Below are 13799 nucleotides of genomic sequence, written 5' to 3' on the forward strand. Positions count from 1 at the left end.
ATAATAATAAGCTGAGACAGCTGCGCCTTGAGTCTCTGCACCTCTGCCGCCTCAGCAGCAAGTGAAGCCCGCTCTTGGTCCGCCTGCCTCCGCAGCTGCAGCTGCTCCTTCTCGCACCTCTCGTCGAGCAGCTGTGAGCGGAGCCGCGCCGACTCCGACTCGCGCACCTCAAGACGAGGCAATTTAGTTCATAAATTAATTCGACCCGCGCACCTCAAGACGAGGCAATTTATTAATGAACTACTTCGACTCCGACTCGCGCACCTCCGCCTCGAGCCTCTGCAGGTCGCGGTGCGCCGCGAGCGCCTGCTGCTTGCGCTGCTCGGCGGCAGAGACGGCGCCGTCGAGCTTCGCGCGGGCCTCGTGCAGCGTCACCTCCAGCCGCGCCGTCTCCGCCTGCAGCGCCGCCGCCTTTGCCGCCGCCGCCGCCTCCGCCTGCCGCGTCGCCCTCGCCTCCTCCTCTTGCCTCACCTCCCGCGCCTCGGCCGCCGCCAACCGCTCCTCCAGCATCGCAACCTTGCCGCTCGCCTGGCCGAGTGCCGCCTATTCACAGCAAGAGGTGTGAAGAGACGCCGTTCACACCTCGGGCCGCTCGCCTGGCCGAGCGCCGCCTGAGCCGCCGCCAGCTCGCCCTGGTGCGTCGCTTGCCGCAGCGCCGCCTCGTGCGCCGCCTTTTGCTCCGCGGCCGCGACCTTGGCAGTCAGCGCCGCCTCGACACCCCTCATCCGCCGCTGCTCCCGCTCCAGCTCTGCCACCTTGCCGCGCAGCTCCGCCTCCGCCGCCGCTAGGCCGCGCCGCTGCCTGGCGCTTGCTCTCTCGCGCTCCGCCTCCTTCGCCTCCCACTCCTTGCCCAGCGCCGCCAGCACCTCGCCCTCTCTCTTCTTCAGCGCGCCCCGCCACCTCTCCTCCTCCCGCTGCCGCCACTGCAGCAGCGCCGCCTCCGCCGCCGCCGCCTGCGGCACTCCCGCACTCGGCGAAGGTGCGAACCACCCTCCTCCTCCTCCTCCTCCTCCTCCTCCTCCTCCGCCTCCTCCGCCGCCTCCTCCTCCGCCTCCTCCTCCTCCGCCGCGCCCGACCCCGCCGCCGAACGAAGCGGCGAGCGAAGGCGGCGAGAGAGAAGAGGGGGGCGGGGCGGGCAGAGCCGGGGGCGGGGGAGGGCCTAGCTCCTCGAGCCGCAGACCCACCCGCAGCAGCGCGACACGCCCGGACGCCTTGCTCCGCCCCGCCGCGCCGCCCGCCGCCCCGCCCTGCCGCGTCGGCTCTCCGGCCTGCAACGCTTTACTTAACTAATCAACTAATTGATTAAGTAGTTCATTAACGCGTCGGCTCTCCGGCCTGCAGCGCGGAGGAGGCGGAGGCGGAGGCGGCGGCGGCGCGCGAGGGGCGCACGTGCGCTACGACGTCGAGCTCTCGCACCTGAGTAGAGAAGGCGCTTGGTGCAGCCATGAATCAGGGCTGCCCGGCGCTACCTCGAGCTCTCGCACCGTCATAGCAAACCCACTGTTGCCGCCGCCTCCGCCGCCACCGCCGCCCGCGGCGGCGGCGGTGCGGCCGAGAGCGCGCGGCGAGACGCCGATGAGCTCCGCCAGGTCGACTGTGGCGATGCCGAGGAGGCTGTCGGCTGCGTACTTGTCCGTGTGCCTGGGGGTGGTCAACGAAAGCACGGGTGAGTAGTCGCTTCTTCGAGCCGGCCGCGTACTTGTCCGTGTGCCACAGCTCCACGAGAAGCGGCTCGTGCGCCAGCGTGTCGAGGAGCGCCGCCGGCGCGCACACAAAGTCGTACACGCAGCCGCCCTTCGGCAGAGAAACCTCGCCGTGCTTGGGAAGCGGCACCTGAGTCACAGCCAGCCACAACCAACTCGCAACGCGCGAAGGAGTGGTCCCCTCCGCCATGCTCGGGAAGACGCACCGGAGGAGACGAGCGCACAGGGCGCGAGCACACCACCCCGCCTCCGCCCCCTCCTCCTCCTCCGCCGCCCCCTCCTCCTCCCCCGCCGACCTCGAGGAGGCGGTACAGGAAGCGGCAGTACACCTGCCCCTGCCCCGCTAGCGGCGAGCCCAAGTCTCGCGCCGTGCGGACCTCAATTGCAAAACGATACCTGAGGCCGCCGCCGCCACTGCCGCCGCCGCCGCCGCCGCCGCCGTATCGCCGGGGAGGGTGGAGAGGCAGAGGCGGCATCGGAGCGGCGGGGCGAGGAGGGGCGGGGGCGGCGAGCGGCGGCGCGGCGGCGGGGGAGAAGGCCTTTGGGGAGAAGACACACTGCAGCGTCAGCTCGAGCTGCAGCCGCGCGCAGAGCCGTCCGCTCCCCACGTCGAGGAAGTCGAGGCTCCGCCTGAGCAAGGAACAGGAAGTGTCTGTGAAGTGTCTGGGAAGTGTCTAGGAAGTGTCTAGGCTGTGCCGGACGGGCGCAGTGGCCGCCGCAGTCGCCGCCTCGCCCGCCGCCTCGCCCGCCGCACCAGACAGCGGCACGAGAGCTCCTCCGCAGATGTCGGCCAGGCTGAGTCGCGCCGCGGCAACCTCGCCCCCCCGCCCCCCCTCCCCCTCCCCCTCCTCATCGCCGCCGCAGGAGGCGTCCGCCCGCGCAGAACCGCACCGCAGCTCCAGTCGCATCGGCTGACTCCGCAGCCGCTCCAGCGCTGCCTGTGGCGTGAAGGAAGGAGAGGGGGGTGGGGGTTACTCGAAAGAACGCCTCCTTGACAGCTCACAGCCCAGCGCCGCCTTTGGCGTGAAGGGCGGGTTCGGAAGCGGCAGCGCCAGCTCCTCTCCTCCCAGCGACGCCGGGTGGCCGCGGAGGCACTGCACCGGCGGGGACGCGTGCGCCGCACAGCCAGCAAACTCGCACCGCCGCACGGCGCACCTGGTGCACATCATTCCCCGAGATTCCCCGAGATTCCCCGAGATTCCCCGAGATTACGCCGCACGGCGCACCTGGTGCACATCGACCAATCGACTGGACTCATTACCAACGAGGGACTGCCATCGCCGTGCTTGGTCTAGGAAGTGCCTAGGAGGTGTCTGAAAAGTGGCTAGGAGGTGTCACCAGACTGTCTCGCCATCGCCGTGCTTGGTCCACGGAGGAGGTCGAGGGCCTGACTCAGGCTCATCGACCCCTCAACTCTTCACCATTAGCGTGCCTGGTCCCGCGGGGGCAGTCGCGGGCCTGGAGGGCGGAGCAGTGTGAGCGAGAGCAGCCGCAGCCGCACGAGGAAGCAGACGCGCGGGTCGGTGTCTCGCCTGGAGGAGCGATCAAGTCAATAGGCACTCATGGAGTCATTGCTGGTTAGCAGACGCGCGGGTCGGTGTCTCGCCGCTGCAGCTCGGAAGGATCTCGCTCTCGCACACTCAGGAACACGCCCAGCCGCGCCGACGCGCCGCCACCGCCGCCGCCGCCGCCACTGCCATCGCCTCCGCCATCAACGCCGCCGCCGCCGCCGAGGTCGACCTCTCCGTCGAACGTGGCGCCGTCGGCGGCGCGTGCGAGGCGTGAGACTGGGAGCGGGGCGACGGCGAGGGGCGCGTCGGAGGCGCCGGAGTGCAGCGTGAGCAGAGGCACCTAAGAATGAGTGAGAGCTGACTGGCCACGACCCGTTACCACCCGCGGAGTGAAGCGCCGGCAAGAGGCGCCGGCGAGAGAGCCGCAGCCTCGAGACCTCGGGAGGCGGTCCACGCCCCTCCGCCTCCGCTGCCGCCGCCGCCAGCAGACTCTGCGAGCGAGTCGAGGAGCGAGTGCAGCTCCTCCTGTCACTCCTCAGTAGAAGTTAATAATCTACTACTGGCTGGGTGAGGTCGAGGAGCGAGTGCAGCTGCTCCTCCAGCAGCAGCGAGATCTGGAACTCGCCTGGAGACGAGAGGCGCGGTCAGAAGGCAAATTCACGGATGAAGTGTGGCAGCAAGGTTCTGAAGCTCGCCTAGATCAGAAACAACCCCACAACTCTTAATGAGAAACCATATGCCCGCTTGTCCTTTCATCGCAGCAGCGAGGTCTGAAGCTCGCCGTCAGCGTCGCCCGCCAGAGCGCCAGCTTCGCCCCCCCTCCACTGCAGCCGCGGCACCACGCTCGCCGCCGCATCCTCCGACACGTCAAGCAGCGCCGCCAGGGCGGAGGGGCGGGGGAGGCGCAACCGCAAAACGAACTCGCACAGCGGTGGGGTCGCCTCGCTTTTCCGCGGCGACGCCTCTGCAGCAGCGGGCGGAGGAGGAGGAGGAGGCGCGTCGGTTGGCTTCGGCGGCGACGGCGGCGAAGCAGGCAAACCGAAGAAAGTCCGAGGAGACGCCGCGACCGCGCGTTGCGGCGGCGCAACCGCCGCCCTCGCCGCCCTCGCCGCTGGGTCAAGGCTGGCCTGCTTTCGGCGACGGCGCTGCTGCTGCAGGATGGCGTTCACCTTTGCGCGGCAAGGGCGGGTGGTAAAGAAGATGCTCTAATTCACCGCACGGTGATTCGGCACCAGCTCACCTTGGCGCGGCCAGCCTCGGAAGGCCCCTCCCCACCCTCCTCCTCCTCCTCCTCCTCCTCCTCCTCCTCCTCCTCCTCCCTGTTCTCCGCCTTCTCCGGAGTCGCGAGACTCCGCACCAGCGCCGCTGCCGACCGCCCCCCTCGCAGCACCTGTCGCGTCTCCGCCAGCTGCGACTCATGTCCACGCTCATCACATTAGTTAAGGTGTCTTAGTTGTGTGTATCAACGCTGCAAATCATGCGAGTAACGTCTCCGCCAGCCGCCATTCCTTACATACATCGGTCCTATCTCTTCATGCTTGTGTAGCAACTCGAGAGGAAATGCCTGTCGCGTCTCCGCCAGCTGCTCGCGCAGGACGCCGATCGCCTGCTCGCGAGTCGCAAACAACGGCGCTGATTCATATCACCAATCAATGGTCTCAATCACTTCATTGATCTCGATCGCCTGGTAAACAGCGGTGCTGATTGATTAACTAATCAATGGGTTAATCACTTCATTGATCTGATCGCCTGGTCCCGCGTCGCAAACAACGGCCCGGCAGGCGCCGCTGCAGCCTCGCCGCCCTCGCCGCCGCCGCCGCTGTCGCCGTCGCCGCCGCCGTCGCCGCCGCCGCCTCCGTCGCCACCGCCGCCGCCGTCGACCTCGCCACCGCCCGCTCCGCCGAGCTCGGCCGCTGTGGCCTCGACACTGCCCTCGCCGCTCGCCCCCTCCTCCTCCACCTCCTCCCCTGGCTCCGCCTCCTCCGCCTCCTCCGCCACGCCCGCTTGCAAGCCGCTCAGCAGCCGCGCCTCGCGCCCAAACGAGTACTACTCAATAATCAATGCTAATTAGTCATTATATTCATTGCTCAGCAGCCGCGCCTTGCGCCCAAAGCTGTGCGGCGTCAGCTCAGTCGCAGTCTCGCTCGCCGGATCCTCCTCGCCCTCGCCCTCGCCCTCGCCCTCGCCCTCGCCCTCGCCCTCGCCAGGGTACTCGCCACCGCCGCCGCTGCCGCCGCCGCCGCCGCCACCGCCACCGCCACCACCGTCCAGCACCGCCGACGGCGGCGAAGGCGGCAGCAACTGCGACGATGGCTCCGGAGTCGCTTCGGCATCCACCTCCACCTCCGCCGGCTCGTCGACGGCCCTCAGCAGCACACAGACCTCGGGCGGCCTGCGCGGCGCCGCCTCTCCGCGGGAAGGCGACGCAGCCACCAGCCTGTGCCACACCTGCGCTGCGCCCTTCCCGGGCAGCGCCGCGCCCTTGAGCGGTATGAGCGCGTGTCCGACCGGCGACTCGATGGCGTCTGCGCCCTCGCCGCGCACCGCAAAGACCTGCAGCCGGAGCGCGGGCGAGGCCGACCGCAGCGCACGCAGCAGCGCACTCGACACCTCCCACGAGAAGACATCGCCCCAGAACGGCGACGCGCCGCCTCGAGCGACGCACGAGGAGCGAGTCTGGCCGACGAGCTGGCAGCGGACGCCGAAGCCCGTGCCGGGAGGCGCGGGCGGGAAGTGGCGACCGCCGGAGAGCTCGAGCACGAGCGTCTTGTCGACGGCACCCACCATTCCCGCGAGCCGGCAGTGCTTCCAACGGCAGAAAAAGAGAAAAAACGTAGAAAAAGTACTCCAAGTACCTATCACATTGGCCTGGGCTTGCTTGGCCCTCCGCTTCTGCTCGTTCTTCGAGAGGCCCGCCTCGCCGGCGGGCTCAGCAGCCTCTCTGGCTCGTCGGGCATAGGTAGGGCTCCTCCGCGTCGCCCGCCGCCGCCCGCCTTGCTGCGGGCACGGTGTGCAGCGCCTCCACCGGCCACACCTCCCGCAACGCCGCGCCGCGGCCCTCGCCCAGCCGCCGGAATGGTCCGCCACCACCGTTCGCCTTGTCCGCCGCTCGGGCCGCCGCCGTCAGCGCCGCGCCCCCGCCGACGAATACGAGCGGACTCGGCATGGTGTGCGGCCGGCCCTGCGCCACCGCCACGCTCCGGTGGGTGTCGGTCGTGGGCCTGACGCAATGAGACACGCTCCGCACCTCCGAAGCCTCCGAACGTTCGATTCGCCCCGTCCGTAACGTCTAACCGCCCGCCGCGCATAACTGACTCCTCATCACCTCCCTGCTAACATACATAGGTAGAAAGGTGAAGAACAGCCAGGCCCGGACTGGACACCAACGCGGTACGGGTGGACGCTAGACAGATGATGACGACACGCACGAGCGACACACAGACACAAACAAGCTCACAAGACACACAGCCAGCTGGCTGCCACACACCCTGAGTTGGCGTACACATAACTCAAGGCCACATCCTCCCTGTCGCCCCCCCCAGCACTCCAAGGTGCCAAGAGAAACAAACAAGGGCACAACAAACAACAGACGATAGGAAGTGACATGTGAGGCTAGAGCAGCATGCTCCACCTCTAGCAATCTCTCCGGCCGGCGAGGCACGGACGAGACCGTATGTGGGGTCTAGTGAGGTGTCTATGGAAGTCCTCCTCGTGGGCTAGCTGCCTGCATCGGGCATGGGCAGCGGCGATGGTTCACAACAAGGTGCTCGTAAATTCCACCAACATCCAGGAGATAGAGGGGTTTTTTGCTTCCTGAACGTACATACACAGGATATTGAGGTTTTGGAATTGTGCGTGCGCGTGTCAGAGTGGCGGAGTGCGAGCGAATGTGTGCGCTTGGCTGGTCAGAGTGGCGGAGTGTGAACGAATATGTGCGCTTGGCTGGTCAGAGTGGCGGAGTGTGAACGAATGTGTGTGCTTGGCTGGGAAAAAGAAAAACACCAAAATTTCTTTTTTTGCCATCGCTGGGCTTGTGCGTGTCAGAGTGGCGGAGTGCGAGCGAATGTGTGCGCGTGGCGGCCTTCTTTTCTTGTTTGCCAGCTCGCGGCGCGAAAAAAAGAAAATACAGGAGAATTCTTTTTTTGCCATCAGCCTGGGGCTGTGGAGCTCGCCACGCGTCGCCACCATCTCGATGACGGCGCTCCGCTGCGCTGCCGCCGCCCTGCTGGTGCAGTCGGCCGCCGCCCTCCGCTGCGCCCCTCGCGCCGCGGGCGGCCCGGTGGTCGGCGCGCTCGGCTGGCGCGCCGCCAGCGCCGCGACGATGCTCACGCCCGAGGAGGAGGAGTTTGAGAGGCGGATGGCCGAGTTCCGGGCGGCGGGCCCGCCGGCGACGCTGCCGCCGCTCGAGGACGGGTCGGACACGCCCGTGGAGGGCGCCGAGGCGGGCGAGGGCGGCGCGGACGAGGAGGAGGCCAGCTGGGTCGACCTGAGCACGCCGCTCGGCAACGACATCGACCTCTCTCCGATCCGCGGGCCGCCGGTCCCGGGCGAGGAGGAGGAGGAGGAGGATGCGCGGCCGCTGTACGCGTGCCTCGCCGAGTACCTCCCCGGCTGCGCCCCCTCGCCCGCTCTCTCCCAGCGCTACGCCGCCTGGCTGAGCCGCGCGCGCAGCGACGGCGCCGCCTTGCTGCCTCTTCACGCGGTGTGAAGAGGGAGGCGGGTCGTGCAACGAGAGGTGCGAGGGTGTGTGAGCAGGCGTCGCCATCTGCCACGCGCACTACCTCCTCTCGGACGCCGCGGCTGGCGGCGGGCCGGAGGCTGGCGACGGCGACCCCAACGCGCTGGCGTGCAGAGACGAGCGGCGGAAAAGAGGCGGAGGCGGCGCTCCACAGTGACCGCAGCCCTGACCTCCGACTCTCTTAGGTGCTGACCGACGAGCAGCTCGAGGAGCTCGAGGCGGCGGCGCGCGCGCGCTTGGCGGAGGGCGGCGGCGAGGGCGAGGGCGAGGGCGAGGGCGAGGGCGGGGGCGAGGGCGAGGGCGGCGGCGAGGGCGAGGGCGAGGGCGGGTCGAGGCCCGGAGTGCTGGCGGGGATGGAGCCGCAGGCTGGCGCTGCAGTCAACGCGAAGTGATGAGGGTAGAATGGTGCTGCAGCCTAACGGCGGGGGAGGAGTGTGTCACACAGGCGTTGCCGTACGTCGAGGCGCACCTCCACCTCTTCCGCGCCGACTCGCTCTCGGACGCCGCCGCCTGGGCGAGATGCAGCCGAGATGAAGCCGAGATGAAGCCGAGATATAGCCGAGATGTAGCCGAGATGTAGCGCCGACTCGCTCTCGGACGCCGCCGCCTGGGCGAGCACTAATTAACTAAGCGAGCACTAGTTAATTAAGCAGACTCGCCCTCGGACGCTGCGCTTGGGCGAGCACCAGAGGACCTAGTCAGCCACCCGCATCTCGGCTGCATCTCGGGCTGCATCTCGGCTGCATCTCGGGCTGCAACCTTTTAGCGGCGTGCGGCAGCGATTCGCTTCACGGGTGTGAACGAGTGCGAGTCAGGCGACCACTGACCCGCTTGTCTCTCTCGGCTACATCTCGGGTACTCTCGGGTCAGGCGAGCACTGACCCGTTTGCGGCGTGCGGCGGGTACGGCAAGCAGAGCGTGCACGAGTGGGGGATGGCGGAGGCGGCGGAGCTGCGGGTGCCGCGCGGCGGCGGGACTGCCTTTCTTGTCCACTGCCTCGACCGCGACGGCGCCTCGGAGATGCGCACGGCGACGCGGCCGCGCCATCTCGACTGGCTGAAGGCGCTCTGCGCCGCCCTCCCCTACCCCCACCGGTACCCGAACCCACCCTCCCTGCCCCACGGTACCCGAACCCACCCTACCCCCTACCCCACGGTACCAGAACCCACCCTCCCCTCCCCCACGCCACCTTCGACTGGCTGAAGGCGTCGGGACGCGTACACCTCGCCGGCCCTCTGCGCGAGGGCGGCGGGCAGCCGGTGGGCACCTTGCTGCTGGTCTCTGGCGACTCGGCGGAGGAGGTGCGGGCGTGGGCTGGCGAGGACCCATACGCCGCTGCGGGGCTCTTCTCAGAGGTGGGGACCTCGCCGTCGCCGCCACGGCGATTTCTTTTTGTTCGACCCGTGGTTTCGGTTTTGGTAGGTGCGGGTGTCGCCGGCGCCGGAGACGGCGGTTCCGGAGACGGCGGCGGGGGAGGGCGGCACGGCGCCGCTGGTGGCGTGGTGAGGGGGGGCGAGGTAAGAGGGCGGAACGGGTCTAGAGGTCTCGGATGGGTCTGGAGGGGCGGGGCCACGGGGGTCGGGCGGTGCTTCCCTGTGAGGGCTCCAGACCGCGTGTGGCGTGGGTGAGGGCGAGATACGGGGTGTGGGACCGTGAGTTGACCAGGGGTTGTGCGCCGGGCCCTCCTGCTCGGCTCCAGCGAGTAGACAAGTGTTACCATCAACAGAGGAGAAGGATCTGACCTCGGGGCTGATGTGACCAAGCGCTGGTAGCGTGGTTTTACCTCACACCCATGGTCTCACAGTGTGCCGGCAGTCGCCGAGCAGTGTCGCTCACACATGCCGCAGCACAAGTGACTGAGGGCCAGTGAGGGCGAGCCCATCGCTGTCACAGCTGTGGCAGCCGCACAGTAGGCTGTGCCAACTGTGCAGAGCGTGTGAGCAGCAGAGGAGCTGCTCTCAAGGCTTCAGGCGCAAAGAGCTGCATGCCACCGAAAGCGCTGTCGAGGTTCGCCGAGCGCGGCGCAGGTTGGAGGACACCGTCACCGACGAGCGCGTTGGACTTTTCACTCCGGACAAAGACGGGTAGACGCACACGAGCCGCGGTCGTCTACCCGTCATAGTGGCGAGGCGCGGGACCGTCTGTGGCGAGGTGGGTCGCGTCCTCCGATTTCCTCAACTCACGGTCCGCTCCCTCTAGGGATCCTCCATCGGCATCGGCGCAGACGGGTCGCTCCTCGCCCGAAAAGCTGGGCCCGTCGCAAGCTCGTTGAACCTCAGGTGATACGCCAGGTAGCACACCGGGCACATGAAGGCACCGTGAAAGTGCGCGTCGCCATCGAGCACAATCTCGGGCGCCGTGCTCGTTCCGCCGCACCCGAGCCGGTGCGCCGTCCGTCGCACGACTCCCGAGCTGAACTCGTCCGCCTTCGAGATCACAAACAGGATGTGCAGCAGCTCCATGCCTTGCATCTCCACAAATGCCAAGCACTCCACGTCGAGGAAAAACCACTCGTTCGGCCGCATCCAGAACGCCAGCCCCAGCGCCATCACGGCGGCGAAGTTCACGTCCCCCGCATTCGTCACCGACAGGGTCGACATCAGCGACGCCACAGTCACCGGGCACAGCGCCGCCGCCTTGTAGGGCCGGTTTGAATCCAGCCGCACGTTGCACACCTTCCTCATCGCCTTGATCATCACCTTCCACTCCGGGTCGTCCTGCGGCGCCAGCACATTGTGCGCGCGCGACCAGCCGCTCAGCCCGTCAAAAAAGAGGTCGATCGTCTTCATCGTGAAGTTGTCCTTCCCGCCCGACGGCTTCTTCTTCGAGTGCGGCACCTTCATCCCTCGTGCAGCGAACGACGCCGACCCGTCCTCGAAGTCGCACACGAACCCGCCCATCGGCACCAAGCCGTTGGCAACCATCGCCAGGTAAAGCACCACCAGCTTCGGCTGGATGGCAATCGCCTTCCCTCCGCTCCCATCTATAGGCAAATTGTGCCGCCAGGCGCAGGGGAAGAAGCACTGCACAAATGTGGCAAATGTGGCCAGCCACGACACGAACTGCGGGTAGTCGTCGACCTCGCCTTCGACGAGATGGCCAGCATGCCCTGCTTCAGCGCCACGTCATTCACCAGCACCGCGTGCGCATCCGTCACCGTGAGTGCGTCGGCGCCGTCCTTCTTGTACATCTCCATTGCCGACGCCGCCACCGTCTCCAGGCCCGCCACAACCTGCGCGGCAGTGCCCGCGCCGGTCTGGGTCTTCCGCTGCTCGCGCCGCTGCACCATCTTCCAATCTTTGCCATCGCGTCGGGAATCGAAGATGCTCTTGAGCATGGCGGAGGTGCCCTTCACCGGCGCTCCCGCGACCTCGTTCGCAGTGAGAGCCGCCTCGTCCAAGGCTCCCCGCTCCTTCGCGGCCTGCTGCGTCCGCACCACCTCCATCGCGTTCGCCGTCTGCGCCTTGAGCTTCGCCACCTTCGCCTTCCTCTCCCGCTCCGCCGCCGCCTCCCGGTCCTCGCGGCGGTCCGCCAGGGGATCGTCGCCGCCGTCAGCAGCCACGATCATGGCCGTGACGGCCTCGCCCGCCATATCGTTCTTGGCCTGTCGATCGCTCGTCCCAAAAGTCGCCAAAAGTCGCCAAAAGCGGCGGCGAGTCGCAATCACCCGCCCGCCGTCCCGGCGGTCCCGCAGCTCGCGCGAATCTCCCTCTTAACCCACACTTAACATCTATATAGGGGATCCCTAGTTGCAAAAAGTCTGTGGTGCAAAACCCGCCTCAAACTGCGAAAATGCTGTCACGGCCAGCTCGGCACTCACTATCTACTCAAAACACAAGTGACGTAGAGCACCCACTTTTAAGCGTTCGCCGCATACACAAGGTCCGCCTGTGCGTGCGGCGCCAGCTTCCCAGGGCCATCGCGCGAAAAAGGAAGCCTCTGCCGCTGCCGCGAGCGGCGGCGCGCGGCCCGCAAAGTTCAACTTTGCGCACCTCAGCCTCGAGGAGATCGATCTGTCCTCTGCCCGTGGTCAGACGGAAACCGGTGATGCAGAGGCGGCGGTATTCGTGGACTAGCTGCTCCCTCCCCATGCCCCGGACCTCCTCTAGCAAGGCTTCATCCAGGGTCGTGCTCTCCAGGACTGCGCGGAGTACCGCCTCGAGGGTCAGTGTGGTGTATGGACATTCGAGGGCGAGGTGGCGTCTCTCACACCGCTGAGCAGGCCGCACAGGTCGCACAGCCCCCGTCGACGTGGCTTCGTACATCTTCGCGGACCCACCGGTAGCGCATCAGTCAACACTGAGTACGCCGTGTGGTCCGACGTCGGTCGTGATAGGGAGGGACCTGTCGTGGATGGATCGGAAGATAGACCTCGCTATCCTTCGTTCATCCGAGGCTGCGCTCTCGCCATTTTCCTCTCTCCCCTCGTCGCCGTCGCGATGTCGATGTCTCTTTTTGTCTCCCTCGCCGCTTGACTTATTTGACCGACGGCAGCGTCGTGCGTAAAATAGATGAAAATCGCGATTCGGGCAAGCGCGCATGGCAAGCCGCATGGGCCGTGCATTGGCAGGACTCCTCGCGCTGCCGGTGGCGCAAACCTTCTCTTCGATTCCAGGGTTGTCCCCTCCCCAACCTCCCGTTATGCCGCTCTTAGACTGCAATTGGATCGACCAGTCGGCTTACACTAACGTCCTAAAGCCCACGTTGAACAAGCGCTGCAACTTCACGCCGCTCAGAGAGACCGGTGCAGGGCGAGGTCTGACACAGGCCGAATTCGAGATGGGGTCCATCGAGGTTGCTGTGTCTGGCCCAAAATGCCCGGGCGGTTCAAAGATGATTGAGTTCACGGTCGACCCCCGCAATGGCGACATTTCGAAGGGTGCGTTCTACAACTTTTTCTACACCGGCGACACCGGAGAGACGAACACAAGAGACGGGTATGACTACGGGCTCAGCGTTCTGATCAACGCCAAAGACACCGGAGTCGGGAAAGCCGGTTTTAGTAGGGTCGATTCCCTCCCAACAAGCTTCCTCATGGAATCAGAGAATTACAGGGAGGGTCCGCTGAACGGATCATGGGCGCTGATCCGCGATATTCCAAACGGTTTGACCCGCGACTCTGACCTGTTTGCGGTATTTCCCAGCGCCTTTCAGCACCTCAGTCTGCCCAATGGGCGCGTGGAGCAGGCGTGCGATGGAGAAAGTATCGGATCCCTCAGCGTGCCGCCAGCAGAGCTTGAGGGCTACCATCTCACCCTCTCCTTCAAGCCCCGGGCGCCCCCCCCTACGTGCACGCCGCTCCTAGACTGCAATTGGATCGACCAGTCGGCTTACACTAACGTCCTAAAGCCCACGTTGAACAAGCGCTGCAACTTCACGCCGCTCAGAGAGACCGGCGCAGGGCGAGGACTGACACAGGCCGAATTCGAGATGGGGTCCATCGAGGTTGCTGTGTCTGGCCCAAAATGCCCGGGCGGTTCAAAGATGATTGAGTTCACGGTCGACCCCCGCAATGGCGACATTTCGAAGGGTGCGTTCTACAACTTTTTCTACACCGGCGACACCGGAGAGACGAACACAAGAGACGGGTATGACTACGGGCTCAGCGTTCTGATCAACGCCAAAGACACCGGAGTCGGGAAAGCCGGTTTTAGTAGGGTCGATTCCCTCCCAACAAGCTTCCTCATGGAATCAGAGAATTACAGGGAGGGTCCGCTGAACGGATCATGGGCGCTGATCCGCGATATTCCAAACGGTTTGACCCGCGACTCTGACCTGTTTGCGGTATTTCCCAGCGCCTTTCAGCACCTCAGTCTGCCCAATGGGCGCGTGGAGCAGGCGTGCGAT

At 66.5% G+C, this 13799-nt stretch overlaps 1 protein-coding gene across 1 annotated transcript; it reads left to right on the forward strand.

The window, feature by feature from the left end:
- Nucleotides 1-7406: 7406 nt before the first annotated feature.
- EMIHUDRAFT_105612 (hypothetical protein) lies at nt 7407-8344 on the forward strand (the record flags this gene model as incomplete). Its single annotated transcript, XM_005761598.1, has 2 exons — nt 7407-7916; nt 8138-8344. The coding sequence occupies 2 exons, from the start codon at nt 7407-7409 to the stop codon at nt 8342-8344; spliced, it is 717 nt and encodes a 238-aa protein (XP_005761655.1).
- Nucleotides 8345-13799: the final 5455 nt, after the last annotated feature.

This window comes from Emiliania huxleyi, assembly GCF_000372725.1.
Source record: "Emiliania huxleyi CCMP1516 unplaced genomic scaffold EMIHUscaffold_70, whole genome shotgun sequence".
Classification (NCBI taxonomy): domain Eukaryota; phylum Haptophyta; order Isochrysidales; family Noelaerhabdaceae; genus Emiliania; species Emiliania huxleyi.